General features: G+C 45.4%; 1 protein-coding gene across 3 annotated transcripts in view; it reads right to left on the bottom strand.

The window, feature by feature from the left end:
• Positions 1-18,563, bottom strand: part of CFAP61 (cilia and flagella associated protein 61) — a 1,725,308-nt gene that overhangs the window by 1,252,829 nt on the left and 453,916 nt on the right. For all 3 annotated transcript variants that reach the window (XM_069234340.1, XM_069234338.1, XM_069234339.1), the window contains one exon: positions 8,880-8,919. In XM_069234340.1, coding sequence (XP_069090441.1) covers positions 8,880-8,919 — 40 coding nt within the window. The remainder of the gene's footprint in view (positions 1-8,879; positions 8,920-18,563) is intronic.

Here is an 18,563-nt window from a genome sequence, read left to right as displayed (position 1 = left end):
TTCCTCACAACTACAAGGCACAAAAACCCACAAAAAGTAGTTCACTTTTGGTCGCTTCTGAAAATGTAAGGTGCAGATTGGTCAAAGGGGCAAAGTTTAAAAGCAAATCCAAATCCTTATTTGCCTATTTTTATTTCTCATGGGATATTGTGACATCTCAGTGTGATCTGTTGATGGAGTTATTTTCCCGCTCTTCGGCATAAAGGGTGGCCTTTACAGAAGTACGTTGTGTGGTGGGGTTTGTGTGTGCCTAACAAGGATGAATTACATCGAAGGCCAGCTGTTTGAGAATTGGAGCATTATCTTACCTGTGGTGCTGCTTTTTGTATTTTATCCTCCAGATGTTCTCTAACATTAGGACTTTTTTTTTCTTTGAATCAAATATATTATGCCAACCTAAAAATCATAGGTAACATTTTTGACTGTTGTTCCGTGTTTTTTAGGATTAACCAACCCAATTGAGTAATTTTTCCTGTTTGTGAACATCTTGAGGCTTGTGATGAAGAGTGAGGGATAGAAGATGTTTGTCCTTTGAAAACATATGAGATTCCAGCTGATCACATTCAGTGATATTTGTGCCCATCGGGAGTATTAAGGTAAGCAGCACATTTCACGGTCTTTCACGAGTTTCCTAACGTGTTTAAACATCTTCCGGACATACGTATATGTCATTCTTGCCCATTCACCAATTGTTTTTTAGATATCATTTCAAAAGGGATGAATGTAAACAACGCATAGCTCTACAAGCCTGATGAATCACGTGCACTTTCATGCAGCGTTTTTCCTTTTGGTTGCTAAAAAGTTGCCAATGGTGATTTTTCTATTAACATTGAAAAACACATTCTTGAACCCCTTTTAATTTTGCCCCTGTTGGAACTGTGCCCTTCCTGTGGGGTCATTCACGACTTTTTGCCTTTTTATGGAACCCTATTTTTGTTGGCTGTACAACTCACTGAGCTTTATCCCTGCAGGACCTGGGACTGTGACTCCAGGGGTATATTGGTTGGCTTCTTGTTTGAGCTGAGGTACAGGCATACAACAAGCTTCCAGCAGACTTTCTCTCTGTAACTGATCAGTATCAACTGGATTTGCCCTGGAACCTACTGCTTGCCTCTGTTGGATGAGTCCTCATTCCCAAGTGGTGTTCGCCAATTCCTGGTCCCTTGGCTGGTGTCAGAGTGTACTCCTCCTGCCCACACTGCAAGAAGTGGGACTTAGAAACGTTTGCCAAACTTTCTGCCAGGAGAACCCAAGGAGACAAGGATCGCTGTAAAACCTGCAGCCATAGACATTGAATCATCAGCAGGCCTCAGCTTGCTGGTTTGCCCTGCTAAAGGAGAAGCAACTTGCAGAAAAGTTTCTAAGTTTAAACATAGAGGGCTTCATCGGGAAGGATGCTGAGCAGCATCACATTAATGTCCAGGCCTCCACGGGCACTGACTTTACCAGTTCACAGCTTTCCCACCTTAGTCCTGACAGGACCCAGCTCTTCAGCAGCTTGCCAAGCCATTTCAGATTCAACTGGAGCTTGCTCTGCCGATGACCCATTGACAACCACTTTTTCGTCATAAAGGTTTGTAAGTTAGAATGGTAAGTTTTTCACATGGATGAACCTGGTCCATGCATCCGACCCGCGCTTCATGGCCTAGCACCGGTCTAGCGCAATCAAATAACTGTGGCTGCAGCTTTGTGCTTTCTGACACAATTTTTTATTCAAACTTTAAAAATCTCTGGTTCTAGTTCTACTTATTGAATTTGTGTTGTTTTGGTGTCATCTTATATAGTAAAATATTTCTCCTTCTTCTGAATTGTTTTTGGATTTTTCTGCTGTTGTGTTCTCGCTTTATTACTGTTTGACTACTGCATAAGTACTTCATAGGTTGCCTCTAAAAGTTAAGACTGACTGCTCAGTGCAGACCAGAGGGTGAAGTGCAGGTTTATTTAGTGGAACACTGAGCAACCTTTGTGATTATTATTTGAGGTAGGTTCTCAGCCCCTCAACAATACTCAACTTCCCTACATTGGTGCTCAGCAGTGGGATGCAGTACTTGTGTTTGTGCAGCACCACCCAGTGATTTGCGTAAAATCAAAAATCCCTTTGTATAATCTGACCTTAAAAACAATTTGTGTTTTTTAAATTCTCCTTCTTCTTTGGGCAATTGTTTTCATATTTTTTTTCATAAATTTCACTCCTATACTCATATTTTGCTGATGTGATGTTTGCAAGAATGGAGGTGGATCGCAACAATATTGAGAGTACCACTGTGGCAGAGCTGGAACAGTTTTACAAGGAGAGGGGACTAAAGCAAGCAAAAAGCTCCAAGAAACTGGACTATCAGATATCCCTCAGAGTCTGGAAGGAGGTCTGCAAGTCACAATCGACCTAACAGGGGCAGGCGATGATGGTGCAGAAGAAAAGGATGGAACAGAGTAGAGGAAGGGAATATCCTGCTAATGGTCCCAGAGGAGAGAGGAGGGCCATAGGGAGTGAGGCCCCTGCTGGTCTAGGAGCAGTGTGTCCTCTTACAACTTGACCCCAGAGGAGCGACAGGAAAAGAAAGCTGACAGAAAGCGGACACTGCAACTAGCCATTCTGGCCATGGAGTAGAGAACGCTGGCCACAGAGGAGAAGAAGCTAGCAATGGAGGAGAGAAAAGCTGAAACAGCTGCAGCCATGCCCACTGTAGTTGAAAAGGTCAGAAGTTGAGAGAGCCTTAGAAGATAAAAGGCTAGCTCTGGAGAAGAGCATTTTCTGGCCTATGAGATGAGCCAGAAAGAATTGGACCTGAAAGCCAGGAGGGTCAGAGTCTAGTGAAGATGGTGGCAGCGACACAAAGGTGCATAGGGGTGTTAAAATGGTCAACATCACCTAAGACCTGGTGTTTAGCTTTGTGGTGGGGGATGACATTGACAAGTGGTCTATGAGGTAGTGTTGTGTGTGCAGAGCCACAGGGACGAACTGGGGGTGGGGATTGGGGAGTGAGTCTCTAGAAGCAAATGCCAATGACTTGTAGGGATACTCTACTGGCCCTAGATAAAGCTGACCGGATGAGATATTTCCCCATGAAAGAAGCTCTTGCAGTCAAGTTTGGTCTTATCACAGACTTATTGCTTGAAGCTCAGGAACAGCCATGAAACTGTCTAGCCAGTTCTGGGTGGTTGTCACTGATTACACCAGTGAGGTACTACATGGTTGAGTGAAGGACAGTTAAGTGAGTGACTATGATGGGCAGCAAAAACTATTCACAAGAGAGTATATGCTAAATAATTGCTTTATAGAGTCATGACGAAACTTCATTGAATCGATGCTCGCTATTCTCCGGGACCTTGCATGGGTGTCTGTTATCTGGGTTAGTACTACCGTGTCATAAAAGGTACCCAGGAGTGACCCCAAGAAGGGTGGTTCAAGTCCTCTGCGGAAAAGAGGGGGGGAGGTAAAGAGTATATCAGGGCAAGTGCTTTGAGGGTTTCCAGTTTGGGCACAAGTGGGGGGGGGGGGGGAGGGGCTGTCTGTCCCAGGTAGCCACCCACAGGTGGGCACTCCTCAGGGGAGGCCAATGTGGCCTTGGAGAGTAGCCCTAGAAACTGAGAGTAGTGTATGCCATTGTGTTGCTTTGTTGGGCGGTGGACCCAGAGGGTGAGCTTGTGATCCCTGGTGGTGTGAGCCATCACTTTTACCAGATCACAGTGAACAAGGTCCCTCTCACTGCTCTAAGGGATAACTGTGCCAGTCAGACTGATCTTCCCAGAGCAGTATCTGCCAGGACAGCTATGCAGGGTAACCAAGACACATGGGCTGGACTTCACCTGCCCCATTGCTGTGATCTCCCTGGAATTGGGGGGGGGGGGGCTGGGGGCCATAGGGTGTGGGAGGTAGGAAGTGGCCCAAAGAAGGGTCATTGTTATTCCCTAGATGCCCACTGACAGCATGCTGGAAAATTTACTACTACCAGTGATAGAGGAGTTTGGAGGGCGGCTGTCCAGAATGCCTGGAAAGCCCAGGTTTCTGGGGGCACTGCTCCCAAATAAAGAGTATGGATTATTCATTATTTTTACTCTACTACATGCAGCTCAGTTGAAGCCGCAACTTAATAAAGGTTCATCCAGCAACGATTGCTGCCTGCAGAAAATCTCCAAACCAAGCATCATTTTTCATAATCCCTTGAAGGACTCAAAAAAGTTTTCCCACCAATCAAGCAACCTTCTTCTCCATAGGAGTTGAATCTTATTTTATCAAAATTGACTGACCCTCCATTTGAGCAGTCCATAAGACTACAATAGAGCATCTTTCCAGGAAAACAGCCAGCCTAGTTGCCATCATCTTTGTCCGGAGAGTCAGTAAGTTACAAGCATTATGTTCTATGGAACCTTAGAGAGTATATAATTCTAATGGTGTAGTGATGAGTGACGCATCATTCATTCTTTCATGAGGTGGTCTTTGATTTTTGTATTAAACAACTGATTACATGTCCCACATTCTTTCCCAAACCATAAACTCCAGCAGATCATTCTCTACATTCTTTAAATACAAAAAGGGTACTTTTTTTCTGTCTGGATAAAAGTATGCATCTGAGAAACTTGGAATAGCTGTTTGTAAATTATGGGTATCTCTGACCAGATTTACCAACTTCTTAACAATCCATTTACACTACCTCCACCAAACCTCTATGGATTCCCATCAATTGGGACACACTGGAATCCTCTCTGACCCTAAATGTGCTCGTAGTGAATCCTGTTTCTCCAACTTCTATCACATGGTCCGGCAGTGTCCTGTGATCGGAGGCTGTTGGGCACGTATAGGTACAGTCCTTTTAGCAGTTGTGGAAACTCCTGTTGCATTGACCCTGAAGCTGGTCGTTTTGGGGATACTGGATGACTTTGAGGATAATAGAGGAGACAGAGCTCTTGTGGGGGTTGGTGACCCTTGTGGCCAAGAAAGAGCCTGGAACCAGCCACCCTTGCCGACCCTATAAGTGTGACGTGAGGGCGTAGATTGGTGTGCTAAACAGAAGGGAGCTGATCTATGTGGCCCAGGGGTGCCCACAGAAATATATGAAGATCTTGGGAAATGGTGAAACTATTATGGACTGTAGAATTCCACACTGGGATTAATGCCTTGATTTGTTGTCTGAACATTGTGCATGGGTGCGGGCGGGGTGGGGGTGGGGGAATCATAGGAGGTGTCGGAAACATGAAAGTGGAGCAATAATTGTTTTGTTGTTGTATTCTGACTTTGTCATTAAAACCAATACAAATTGTTCATAAAAAACCCGTTCACAGGGAAACCAAAAGAACACTCTACTAGAGAGGAAGCAACCACCACAGCCTGGTTTAGAAATGCCCCTGTTGCTGATGTCTGCAAGGCAGAAACATGGATGTCAGCACACACTTTTTCTAGGCACTCAAGCGGATGCTAGGTTGGGTAAGGAATGCAGTGAAAAATGTTGAAGTGATACATCTCTCTCCTACCAGGGAGTCTTATCCTTAGCTACATATTCTATTTGTTTCCTGCTGCCCAATAGCCACTTTTGGATAATTACAATTGGCTTGCTACTAAATTCAGGCATTTATGACTATCAATGAAGATCATATGATGCAAAAGAAAAGGTTACTTACTTGTAGATCTAGTTGTGCAACATAGGAATCCTTATTGAAGTCATAAAGGACCTATCCATCTAGGTGGGGTTGGGCACTGAAAAACAGCAATATGATTTGGTCCATAAACAATAACTGGCTCTGTGGGACAGCGGCCAGTGCAGTGCATCATGGGTAGGGGAAGCCCCTGGAATCAAACTTTTTTTTTTTTATCGATTTTTTCAATATAGGTCTATCTGGCTACATTGTTTTCTTCTGGGCATAGACGTTCAACCCCTTGCTGCAATGCAGTTTTTAAATGGATGTTTTTCAATACTAAGGACAACATTCAGAAAAAAAATCACCTCTGATAGGCTCCTAAAGGGTGCTATTCATCAGGTGGACATATGGCTAATGGTACCTGTGTTTAACTGGTACTTGTGTTTTACATTCATGGACAGTATATGCATATAGAAAGGTGCTCAAAGGTCCACGCAGGCAACACAGAAAAATTCAAGAGTTTATGACAAAAAATGAAGATCTTACAATGCAGAAATATATTTTATCTGAAGGAAGTACACACAAACATACATACTCTAACACTCACACAGGTGCTGTGCATGACCAAAGGCTGGGCACAGCAGAGATCTGCTGCAGGAACGGAGATTAAAGCATACCAGCCAGACCCTGTGCCATATCTCCAATTCAGCCAGGCCCTGTGCCCAAATTCTCAAACAGCCAACTCAACACTGCATACATCTTTGACTTGAAAGACCACCTGAGTTAGAAACTGTGGACTCTAGTTGACAGAGGTATGCACTCTGTACAAGTAGGGACCACAATTTAAATCATAGCAGGTCACAGCATAAACAAAATTATCCTCTGCTCACCCTTGGGTAGCTTAGCACAGAGCAGGCAGGCCTAATTTAGAAGGTAATGTGTAAAGTTATTTGTGCAATAACTCATACAGCATCACAGTGAAATACTACACAAACGACTCCACATTAAGTTAGATAAGTAGAAGTCATTTATCTGAAGGAATCAAGATGAAAAATGGTACAGATCAAATAAGCATACAAGATAATCTTTGGCAAAAGTATCCCCACAGTGCTTTGCAAATCGGGTGCACTCCTCTTAGGAGTGTTACAGTAAAGTCCGTGTATGGCTATGAGTGGGTGTCGGGGAGAGGGTCGGTGACTGAGCATGTGGGCCTGAGTAAGTCAGTCCCTGTGCGGGCAGTGTGGCCCTACTGGCAATCGGCTCTGGACACAATTGGTGAGCAAACACACTCCTCCTGGGCAGTAGAGCAGTCCTACCAGGAAAGCGGTTCAGATGAGTCCTTTAAACAGCCAAACAGTTCTTCTGACAGGGTCTTAGTTTCTGGTCTAGTTCTGTCTAATTTGAGGGGATCTGATTGCCTTTATGTATGCCCAAATGTGCCTTTGAATTGGGGGAGGCTTCAAAGGGTGGCTTAGAAGTACACAAGTTCCCTTTCAGCCCAGTTCTGTCTGCCAGGTTATCTGTGGGGGTCATCAGTCCCTTGTGTGGGGTCAGGCCACTACCCTTTGAAATGTAAGCGTGAGCCCCTCCACCCTACTTGCATAGGAAGACCCATCAGTAAGCAGATGAATGCAGAGCTGAATGACGCACATGGATCCGAACGATGCGCAGGGTATTGGCTAGAAAAAATTCCAGATTCGAAGCTGACGCCAGGGAATTCAAAGGTAAGGAATCTGCAGCCAGATGTCTCTATCAGGTGTCCTGTGTTTATGACTGTCTGGATGTAAGGCACAAGGGGAGCTGTCACCCAGCACAGACCAAACCCGGATTGGAGACAAGCTGTAAGGCACACAGAGCAGTAAAAGCGCAAAAATTCCTACTTTCTAAAAGTGGCATTTCTAAAACAGTAATATCAAATCCAATGATAAAGATGATTTACCATCACCATTCCAATTATATGAAACATGAGGTAGCCACTCCTCTCTGATCAGGAATTACAGCTTTAAAGTATTATAATGGATCCCCAATGCTGGTCTATGTGAGGAGCAGGCTTCCCAATAGTGAAAAAAACAACTGTGGAAGTTTTTAACTATCAGAGCATGTAAAACATAATATTACATGCCTTGCCTTTCACATACACTGCACCCAGCCTTGTGGATCAACATAGGGCCTACCTTAGGGGTGACATGTGATAAAAGGGGGTTTTGAGGCTTGGCGAAGGCTTTTACATGCCAAGTCGAGGTGGTAGAGAAACTGCACACAGTTCTTGCAATGGCAGGCCTGAGACATGACTAAGGGGCTACTTTTGTGGGTAGCACAATCAGTGCTGCAGGCCCACTAGTAGCATTTACTTTACAGGCCCTGGACACATGAAGTGCACTTTACTAGAGACTTATAGGTACATTAAATATGCCAATTGGATAGGAGCCAATGTTACCATGTTAAGGGGAGAGTGCACAAGCACTTAACAACTGGGCATCAGTGGTAAAGTGTGCAGAATCCTAAAACCAGCAAAAGCGAGATTCGAAAAATGGAGGGAGGCAGGCAAAAAAGTTGTGGGAAGACCACCCCTGAGGCTGTCAGGTCTAACAACCTGTATTTCCAATCCAAGCTTTGCCAGGTTTTCAGCTGTGTGCTTTTGAGTTTGGCTGTAGGGTCTGACCTGCAGCCATACCCTAAAGCATACCCTACACCGAACCGCCCTTGTGTGCAAACCCAAAGGTCCCGTTTTGAGCTATTCATGTACCAACACACTGCTGTGCACTGCCTTCAACTGCTCCACAATCATGCAGGCAACCCATGGTGCGCATCTTCTTTGGCCTTGCACTGCAGGATTGGTTGCAACACTCGGCCAGGGTCTAGGCCCAAAAGTGTCTGCACCCAACAGCTGTTGCACCTGCTCTGTTGGTCACAGTCTTAGGCTGTGTGCTATGGTGCACGTCACAGGGCCTGGTTTTGATTATTTCAGGAAAAAGGTCATAGTGGTAGATGAATCTAAAGGAGGTATCACTGAAAAACATGACTTTTCCAGCTACAGAAAACATCCCACTTTCATTTGTGGCTTGACTTTGGATGTAGTAATCATTAATCGGCTAAGGTGGGCATATGGTTTGAAGGTGGTCACAGAGGCTATGGCCTTACTACCGCATAATATTTTCTGTTTGTCAATATTGCTTTCTTAGTGGGTTATTAAATATTAACAACAATATAATAAGACACAGGCAGCTAAACAACATGTAGCACTTTGTTGCTGGCTCAGAGAAAGTATCACTATAAAAGATATTTTATGGTAAAATTATACTTACGGGAAATAGGTTGAAGACATGATTCAGGAAATCCAGAGACCTATAAATACAGGAATATGTGATGTCAGAGCAAATCATTTGTTGGTTCAAAGTAATAAAGTTGTGAGACTACATTTTTATATGTCTTTGCCTCAAGTTGGCAGTTAACAGTTTGCTTTGAAAGGAATTGCAGGTACCTTGCTAAAAAATAAAGAGGAGTTATAACAAACCTGTACAAATGAGGGGGGATATATTTATTCTAGTTCTAACAGGTGGAACTTAATTTATTGTAAGGGAACATGAAAATAAGAAGCAACTGACATTACTGCATTACTCCCTTCTTCCTTGCTCATACAAAGATATAGGTAGCCACCCTAGACATTGTGAGCTTCAAGCTAAAATTAGAAGCTCTTTTTACCTTCCTCTGTTCCTTCCTTCAGACCCCTAGCATCTGTCACTAGGTGACATTCTTACACGCCACATCTAAACCTCCATCCAGTTTGTTTCTGTGATTTCACAGACATCAAGACAATACCGCAGTCAGACTCCTCTTATATATATATATATATATATATATATATGTATTTATGTGGAAATTGTAAAATTCAAACCTAGGCAAAAGGCAGTGGAGAGGTAATAGGGTTACAGGCAAAAATACACTCAACAATTGATAGGAAGGGTATCGGGGCTCACAAAGAAAACGACAACTGTCACTGTGTTGGATGTAGTGTTCTTTAAAGAGAGCTAGGAGACCAAGTTAAACATCGCTCTAGTGACACTTTCAATGTGGCACATTTAGTGGCAGGTGTACAACATGGCTGGTCTTTGCCTCTACACCAGGTGATGATCTCTGATGTGATGATCTCTGTCTGCTATGAAAGAAATCACCAGTTTTGAAAAACTTGTTATCAGTATGAGTCACAACTCCAAGAATGAAAATATGTTACCTACCTGTAACTGTATTGGTATCTTTCATAGATTCACATGCTTGAATCATTCCCTGTTGTTGAAGTGGGAGTCCCACGGTACCACTAGAAAAGAAGTGTAATGTTAAACATAGCTTCGGAAGGACATAAGCCATTTACTTAAGTAACCTATGACCATCATTTAAAAGAGACCAAACTTCAACCAATCAGATTGCAGCACTCTCCCTCAGAGGCTTCAGTCTGTCAGCTTTTTTGGAGCACAAGTTTGAATATGTATTAATACCAGAGAGAAGGTGCGTCTCTTAGGGGAGGAGGGTGGGTTCCCATGTGATTCTATGAAAGATACCAATACTGGAGAACTACAGTTACAGGTAAGTAACTTGTTTTCCTCTCAAGTATTAGCTATTTCATAGATTCACATGTTTAAATCAGAAGAAATAGCAGTTAAACAGCACATCAAACATGAACATTTGAACTTACTTCTAAGTACTTGTTGGAAATGGCTCTTTTTGCAGGGTTATCCCCGAACCTTTTGCCTTCTTCCTCCTATTTTTGGAGGTCTGTTTTTGCTTGTTTATTGTCTCTGCGCACTTTACCACTGCTAATCAGTGCTAAAGTGCAAGTGCTCCCTATAGAAATTGTACTGTTGATTGGCTTATCCATGATTGGCATATTTGATTTACTAGTAAAGTGCACTAGAGGTGCCCAGGGCCTGTAAATCAAATGCTACTAGTGGGCCTGCAGCACTGGTTATGCCACCCACATTAGTAGCCCTGTAAACATGGCTCAGACCTGCCACTGCAGTATCTGTGTGTGCAGTCTTAAACTGCCAATTCGACTTGGCAAGTGTACCCACTTGCCAGGCCTCAACCTTCCCTTTTACTACATGTAAGGCACCCCTAAGTTAGGCCCTAGGTAGCCCCAGGGGCAGGGTGCAGTATATGTTTAATGTAGGACATATACTAGTGTGTTTTATATGTCCTAGCAATGAAATACTGCCAAATTCGATTTTCGCTGTGCAAGGCCTATCTCTCTCATAGGTTAACATGGGGGCTGCCTTTAAATATCCTTAAAGCGCAGAGTCCCTTTGAGAGCAGATAAAAATGTGGAGTTTAGGGTCTCTGAACTCACAATTTAAAAATACATCTTTTAGTGAAGTTGGTTTTTAAATTGTCTGTTTGAAAATGCCACTTTTTGAAAGTAGGCATTTTCTTGCTTATACCATTCTGTGACTGCCTGTTTGTGGATTGTCTGTCTGGGTCAGTTTGACAGTTGGGCTGTTCACACCTCTCCTCTAGATAGTGACACAAAGGGGGCTGGGGTGTAGCCTGCAGATCTTGATTATCCATCTGTGCTGGAGGGGAGGAGTGGTCACTCACACCTGAAAGGACTGTGCCTGCCCTCACACAATGCCATCTCCGACCCCCTGGTGAGTGTCTGGGGCCTGGCCTTGACAAGGAAGGATCTTGCAAACACTTGAGACTTTGCTTTGAAGTTTGCCAACTTCAAAGGCAGAACTGGGTATAAGAAGAAGACCCAAAACCCCCGACTTTTAGAATCTTTCTGGAATCAAGAGGAACCTCTGCCCAGGAGAAGAGCTGAAGGAGGAGTACTGTCCCTTTGTTGTGTTGCTTTGCAGGACTGGCCTGCAGTTGCTACTTCTGCCTGAAAAGAGTGCAAAGGGTGAAATTTGCTGTGTGTCCTGCTTGAGAAAATTCTCCAAGGGCTTGGAGTTGAGCTTGCCTCATGTTGGAAGTCTCAGGGACACCAAAGACTTCAGTTTCCTCGACCTGCAGCACTGGGAACTGTGTGTTTTGTGCTGTTCAAGAGGAGAAACCACTGCGACACCGCCAACGACGCCGCTGGCATGCACCGTGACCTGCTGACGCCGTACGGAGTTGCAGTGCCCCGCTTCGCACCAAGACCCTGGTCTCATCGACGCCGTCATCGGACGACTTCACCGAGCCGCTGCTCACACCGTGACCTGTGGGCCCTGCACTCTGACATCGCCTGCTCACACTGCAGCCTGGGCATCCCTGGCGACGCCGCACCTGCTGTCACCGGCGCTGCTGCCTGCTCCGTGGCCTGTGGACACCGCTCCTGAGGTACACAAAGCACCGTCTCGTCCCACACCGCAGCCCTGGTCCACCGACGCCAACATCATCGACCCCTGTGTCGACATCCTGCCTGCACCGTGGCCTGTAGACACGATTGTGAGGGTCACGAAGCACCGTCCCGTCCCGCACCGCTGGCTTGGGCCTACCGACGACAGCGCTTCTGGAAAGACGACGACGCTGCCTGCACCGTGACCTGTGGACACCGCACGTTGCACCGCCCCGCTTCACACCGCAGCCCTGATCTCACCGATGCCGCTGGACGCTGTCACCGAGCCGCTGCCTGCACTGTGACCTGTGGGCACCGCACATCGCATCGTCCTGCTTCACACCGCAGCCCCGATGCCATCAATGCCAGCGCACATGACTTCATCAGCCTGGAGTTCCATCCTCAGCGCGTGTGACTTCAAGGGACCGATGACTCCTGCACCGACTCCGGAACCGAAACCGCGACGTCAGTGACACTGCTCTCCGGAGCTCACCATGAGAATCGGGACGCCCTGCAAATCCAAGGTACTGTTTGGGGGTCTTCCCGACACCGTAACTGGCCCGCGACCAGCCTGAACTGTTGGTTTTGTTGCTCATGACACCATGATAACCCCAGGGTTGGTTTTGTTGCTCATGACACCGTGATAACCCCAGGTGGAGCTATTGACTTCAAGGAACTGTAGTTTTGAGTAAATCTTGCTGGATTTTTATTGTATTTGGTCTTGTTTTATATGGATAAATATTGGCTATTTTTCTAAAACTGGTGTGATGTCCTTTTGTAGTGTTTTCACTTATTACTGTGTGTTATGTGCAAATGCTTTACACATTGCTTCTGAGATAAGCCTGACTGCTTGTGCCAAGCTACCAAGGGTGTGAGTAGGGGTTATCTGAGCGGGTATCCCCTTATCCTGACTAGAGTGAGGTTCCCTACTTGGACAGGGTGCCGACTGCCAACAAGAGACCCCATTTATATATATATATATATATATATACATACATATATATATATGTATATATAATGTGAAATGTGCACAATATCTTAGCGGGTGGCATTATATGACTTACTAGGAGAGCTCACCTTTACTTAAAAATATGACATAACACTGCCTGGCCTACTGCTGCATCTATGTGAACTGTGAAATCCAAGCAGTAGTGCTGCGTAAAGGTGTGTCTATTTTCCTGGTGGCTGCTCTGCAGATATCTCGGCTAGACAGACCAGCAAACAAGGCTGCCAAAGTCAATAATCTTGTAGGAGAATGAGCTTGCACCTTAGTCTGTAATGATGTGCCAGTTTTTTGATGACAACATTGTTTGGCATTAGTTATCCATCTTCCTATATTTTGTTTAGAGAGCAGATAACCTTTCCTAGGAGCACTGTATGCCACTAACAAGTGACTGGATTTGTGGAATTGTTTTGTGTTGTCAAGGTAAAACTTCAAACATCTCTTAACATCCAAGAAATGTACTTTCTTTCTGCTACAGTTTTTGGATATGGAAAGAAATTCCTTTTGTCTATCGGTTTATTTAAATGTAAGTGTGATAGAGCCTGTGGAATGCAATTTGGATTAGTCTGAAGAATCATCCTATCGTACCTGAACTGTAAAAAGGGTTCTTGAATAATGAATGCTTGTATTTCCCCTACTCGTTTTACTATCTTCAGTGCCGAGGGAATTCTTCTGAATCAAGATATGGCTGCTAAGGGAACCTTAATAGAAACATAAGTGAGACCGGACTGTGCCAGAGATAGCAAGTATGGAAGAATCTCTTCCGGTGTAGAGGACATTGGGTGTACGATTGACTGTTGTCACCAGAAGCAAAACCGCTTCCATTTAAGCCTGTAAGTCTTGTTCATACTCTCTGCTCTAGCTAGAATGTCTCTGGATTCGCCTGCGATATTGAGATGCACAAACTCATTGAATTCAGGAGCCAAGCTGACAAGAGTAATGATCACTGATCCAGTTCATTGTCAGCAGAAGCGGAAGTAGTTGCAGTGCATGTGCTGTCTCTCCAATAGTGTAGGAAAGTACCCTTTTTGGCATGGTTACCCTCCCACTTTTTGCCAGACATTGATGCCAACCTGACTGAGAGTATATTGGGATCCTGCTAACCAGGCCCCAGCACCATTGTTCTTTCCCAAAAACTGTACCATTATTCCCACAATTGGAACACCCAGGCACACAGTTAAGTCCCTTGTAAAAGGCACCCATGGTACAAAGGGCCATGTGGCCAGGGAAGGTACCCAAGGGCTGCAGCATGTATTATGCCACCCTGGGGTACCCCTCACCAAACACATGCACACTGCCATTGCAGCTTGTGTGTGCTGGTGGAGAGATAAAGACGAAGTCGACATGACACTGTTCCTAGGATGCCATGCCCACCAACCACTGCCTCTGGCATAGGTAAGTCACCCCTCTAGCAGACCTTACAGCCCTAAGGCAGAGTGCACTATACCACAGATGAGGGCATAGCTGCACAAGTAATATGCCCTACAGTGTCTAAGTCCATTCTTTGACATTGTAAGTTCAGTGTGGTTATATTGAGTATATGGGCTGGGAGTTTGTCAATGAACTTCACAGCTCCATGATGGCTTCACTGAATACTGGGAAGTTTGGTATCAAGCTTCTCATCACAATAAACCCACAGAGATGCCAGTGTTGGATTTATTGAAAAATGCACCCAGATGGCATCTTAGAGATGCCCCCTGTATGTTAGGCAAACAGCTAGTGCAGGACTGACCAGTTTGTATCAGCCTGCCACTGTCAAACGAGTTTGTGACCACATGGGGTGAGCTTGTGTGTTCTGTGTGACCAGAAACAAAGCCTTCTCTGGGTGGAGGTGCTTCATACCCCCCCCCTCCCACAGCAACTGTAAAACCTGGTGGTGAGCCGCAAAGGCTCGAGCCTCCTGTTACTGTTCCACAGGGCACTCCAGCTAGTAGAGATGCCCACACCCCAAACAAAGCCCCACTTTTTGGTGGCAAGTCCGGTGGGAAAATTAGGGAAAACAGAGGACTGACCACCTCAGCTGGGGCCACCCCCTAAGGTGTCTAGAGCTAAGGTGACCTCCCTCCTTGAAAAATCCTCCATCTTAGTTTGAAGGACAGATACCAATAGGGTTAGGTCTGTGTCTTCCTCCCCAAAGGGAGTGGACACAGGAATGGTGTAGTCGCACCCAGGGACAGTAGCCATAGGCTACTGCCCTTTGACCCCTGTAATGCCCCTAAATCCAGGATATAAGGGCTCTCCTGAACTTAGCTCATCAGATTCCAGGCAACCTCACAAGAAGAAAGAAGGACTGCTAAGCTAACCCCCAGCAGAGAAGTCTGAAGACACAAGCTGACTTGGCCCCAGCTGTACCGGCCGGTCTCCAACTTCTAAGCCCTGCTAAAAGAAGGCCATGCATCCTGCAGGACCAGCGACTTCTGAAAAGCCTCCAGAAGACTGTCTGCACCCCAGAGGCCCAAGAACTCCTGTAGACAGGGGCCCTGTCGAAGAAGAAACTCCATCCAAGGACTCCAGAACCGCCCCGGATGTACGAGTCTGCCCACTCTGCACCCGAGCGGGTCCTCAGGTGATTCTGAGCAAGTGCCCACCCTGGGTTGACCTCTCCTGTCAAGCACAACGATGCCTGTAGCCTGAATCCGGAGGACCCCCTGACTGCGACAGAACCAGACGTAGTGACCCGATGCCAAGAGGTACCCCTGTACCCATAGCCCCCTATTCTTGGGGAATATGACCTTCAGTGCAGCAACATCCAGCAGGAGGCCCTCCTCCTTGCCAAGCCTTTGGTCTCCCAGAACCGACCCCCTGGACTTCACCTGCAGCATCTTTGTGACCCCTGGGGTCCCGCTATAGGAAAGCATTGGGAGCCTGATGCTGTGTTTGCACCCTGCACCCGGCCACCCCTGTGCCGCTGAGGGTGTGTGTTTGGTGCTGACCTGTGGCCCCCCAAGTTCTCCTCTAAAGTCCCCTGGTCTGCCCTCCGAAGACGCTGGTACTTACCTGCAAGCAGACCTGAATCCGAGTGCCCCCAGCTTCCATAAGAGCTCATGTTAAATCAACCTCAACTTTGGCCTCTGCACCTGGCTGGCCCTGTGTGGCTGGTGGTGGGTGTGGACTTCCTAACCCACAGAGACTGGAACTGTAAGTCTTATACTTAACTTGAAACTGTGCTAAATATTCTCCCCACCCCCCCAAGAACTGTTTCTGAAAACTGCACTGTTAAGTTAACTTTTCAAACAGATTATTGCTACCTATTCAAAAACCGTATAACTTGTCAATTTGAAACAAAGTTGTATTGATACATGTGTTGGATACTTTCTTGAAAAAGTACTTACCTACAACTTAATTTTGTGGTTCTAGAAATAACGGACCAAATATATTTTTGCTATAAAAAAAACATTGGCCTGGTGTTAGTCATGGAGTGTGTACTTCCCTTATTGTCTGTGTGTGTACAACAAATACTTTACACTACCCTCTGATATGCCTAACTGCTTGACCACACTAACACAAAAGAGAGCATTAGTATGGTACGTTCACCCCTGTTTAACCTCTGGGTAACACCTGGACTCTGTGCACACTATATTGCATTTTGGTATAGTATATACAGAGCCAGCTTCCTACAGATAGGAGAAGTAGCTCTGTGAACCAATGTTGCCTTGGCCATCTTGGAGCTATAAGAATTATCCTGCAGGGATCTGGCGTCATCTTTCTGAGAATCCATGCAAGAAGAGGAGTCGGAGGAAAAACACATGCAAAGATTCCTGACCATGCAACCATGGAATCAAAAATGCTTTCCCCAACTACCCTGGTTGTGGATGCCAGTTTACGTACAATCGGTATCTCTGATTTTGGGAGCTTCCGAACAGATGTAGGTTATTGCATGCCCCATTTCTTCTAGGACTTCCTGACTGATTTCCCATTAGCGGCAGGTGTTTTTCATTCTGCTTAGCATGCCTGCTATGATATTTTGTTTCCCCAACACATGTTCCGCTTTCAGGTTTATCTGGTGACTGAACGACCACTCCCATATCCTTTGTGCCTCTTGGGAGAGCACTTGGGATCTTGTGCCCCCTTGCTTGTTGATATAGTGCATGGTTGTGGTGTTGTCTGTGTGGATGAGCACTGCAGACCTTTGTATTCTCTGCAGGAAGGCTTGCAAGGCTAGATGTACTGCCTTATGTCCAGAAGGTTGACATGTAGAAGTTACTGAGATGGTTCCCATTTGTAGCTGACTTGCAAATCATGGAGATGAGCTCTCCAACTCTCTAAGGAAGTGTCTGTTGTCATTACCAACTGGGAGCCTTGGGGTATGAATGTTAGAGCTGTGGAAAGATTTGCCGCTCGAATCCACCAGGAAAGTGCTGTACGTATTCCTGGGGTAACATGAACTATATCATTGTCAGATCCTTGAGTTTGGATCCATTGTCTGTCCAGTTCCTTGTGATATGTCCACACCTTGAGGCGGCAGAATGGTATCAACGGAATCCATTAAGATATCACCCTACACAGGGATTTGAATAGGCAAAATGAAAGTGACTTAACCTTGCTCTAAACAGGTCAAGTGCAGCAATTTTGTTCGCCTTTCTGGAGTTGGATATGCCTTGTTCTGCATTGTATCCAGTGTAGTCCCCAGGAACGTTATACTTGTGCACAGCTGGAGCGCTGATTTTTACAGGTTCAACGCAAGGTCTAGTTTGTTGAAAAGGTGTAAGCATGCCTTGTTTGACCTCTGTGCGGATTGATGGGGAGGTGCCTTGACCAACCAGCCGTCAGAGTATGGAAATACTTGGTGGTTTTTCCTACCTTAGCAATGCCACTACTGGAGCCAGCCACTTATTGAAAATGCAGGAGGCTGACTTCAGCCAGAGTGAGAGAACTTTAAACTTATAATGGCTGCTGGCTACTGTGAACCTTTAAACTTTTTGATGGAATGGATGAATTGGGACATGAAAATAGACATTAAGTTGATATAATCTCCCTGGTTCAGAAGCTGTAGGATATCTTGAATTGTGACCATGTGAAATGTCAGTTTTGGAGATATTTGTTCACTTTTCCTAAACCCAGGATAGGTCTCCATTCCCCCGACGACTTCTTAACCAAAAAGAAACAGGAGTAGAAACCTTTTCTCTTCTGGTTACCAGGGACTTATTCTATGGTCCCTTTGCTGAGCACAGTCTGGACTTCAAACGTGAAAAGATGCAAATGTATTGGTGGGGACTACTGGGGTGGAGTCCTAAGTAGTTTTTGGATGAACTCCAGTGTGTTGCGAATGTTATCAAATCCAATACCCATTGGTCTGTTATTTTCTTCCATTCAGGGAAGTGATAGGATATTCTGCCCCTGAGACCTGCTGGAGGAAATGTAATTGTAGCCAGTGCCTGTAGTCCATCACTGTCGTCTTCCTGTGTCCTTGCCCTATGGACTCAGTTTTTGGCTTTGGGCTTGTCTTGCGTAGGTTGCTTTAGGAGGTTGTCACTATTGGTACTGCGGGTGAAACTGTTGTGGCCCAGACTGATATGTTAGATACCTGTATGACCGGTAACCTCCTCTGTATGAAAATTGCCCTCTTCACCGTGCACCACGGAAATAAATTTTTCTGTATTGCAGAGTATCCAAAGATCTTGAAGTATCTCTATCAGTTTTTACAGATTGAAGGGCCTCATCAATTTGCTTACC

The sequence above is a fragment of the Pleurodeles waltl genome, chromosome 5 (assembly GCF_031143425.1).
Source record: "Pleurodeles waltl isolate 20211129_DDA chromosome 5, aPleWal1.hap1.20221129, whole genome shotgun sequence".
NCBI classification, from domain to species: Eukaryota; Metazoa; Chordata; class Amphibia; order Caudata; family Salamandridae; genus Pleurodeles; species Pleurodeles waltl.
This window is presented reverse-complemented; position numbering and strand designations above follow the sequence as displayed.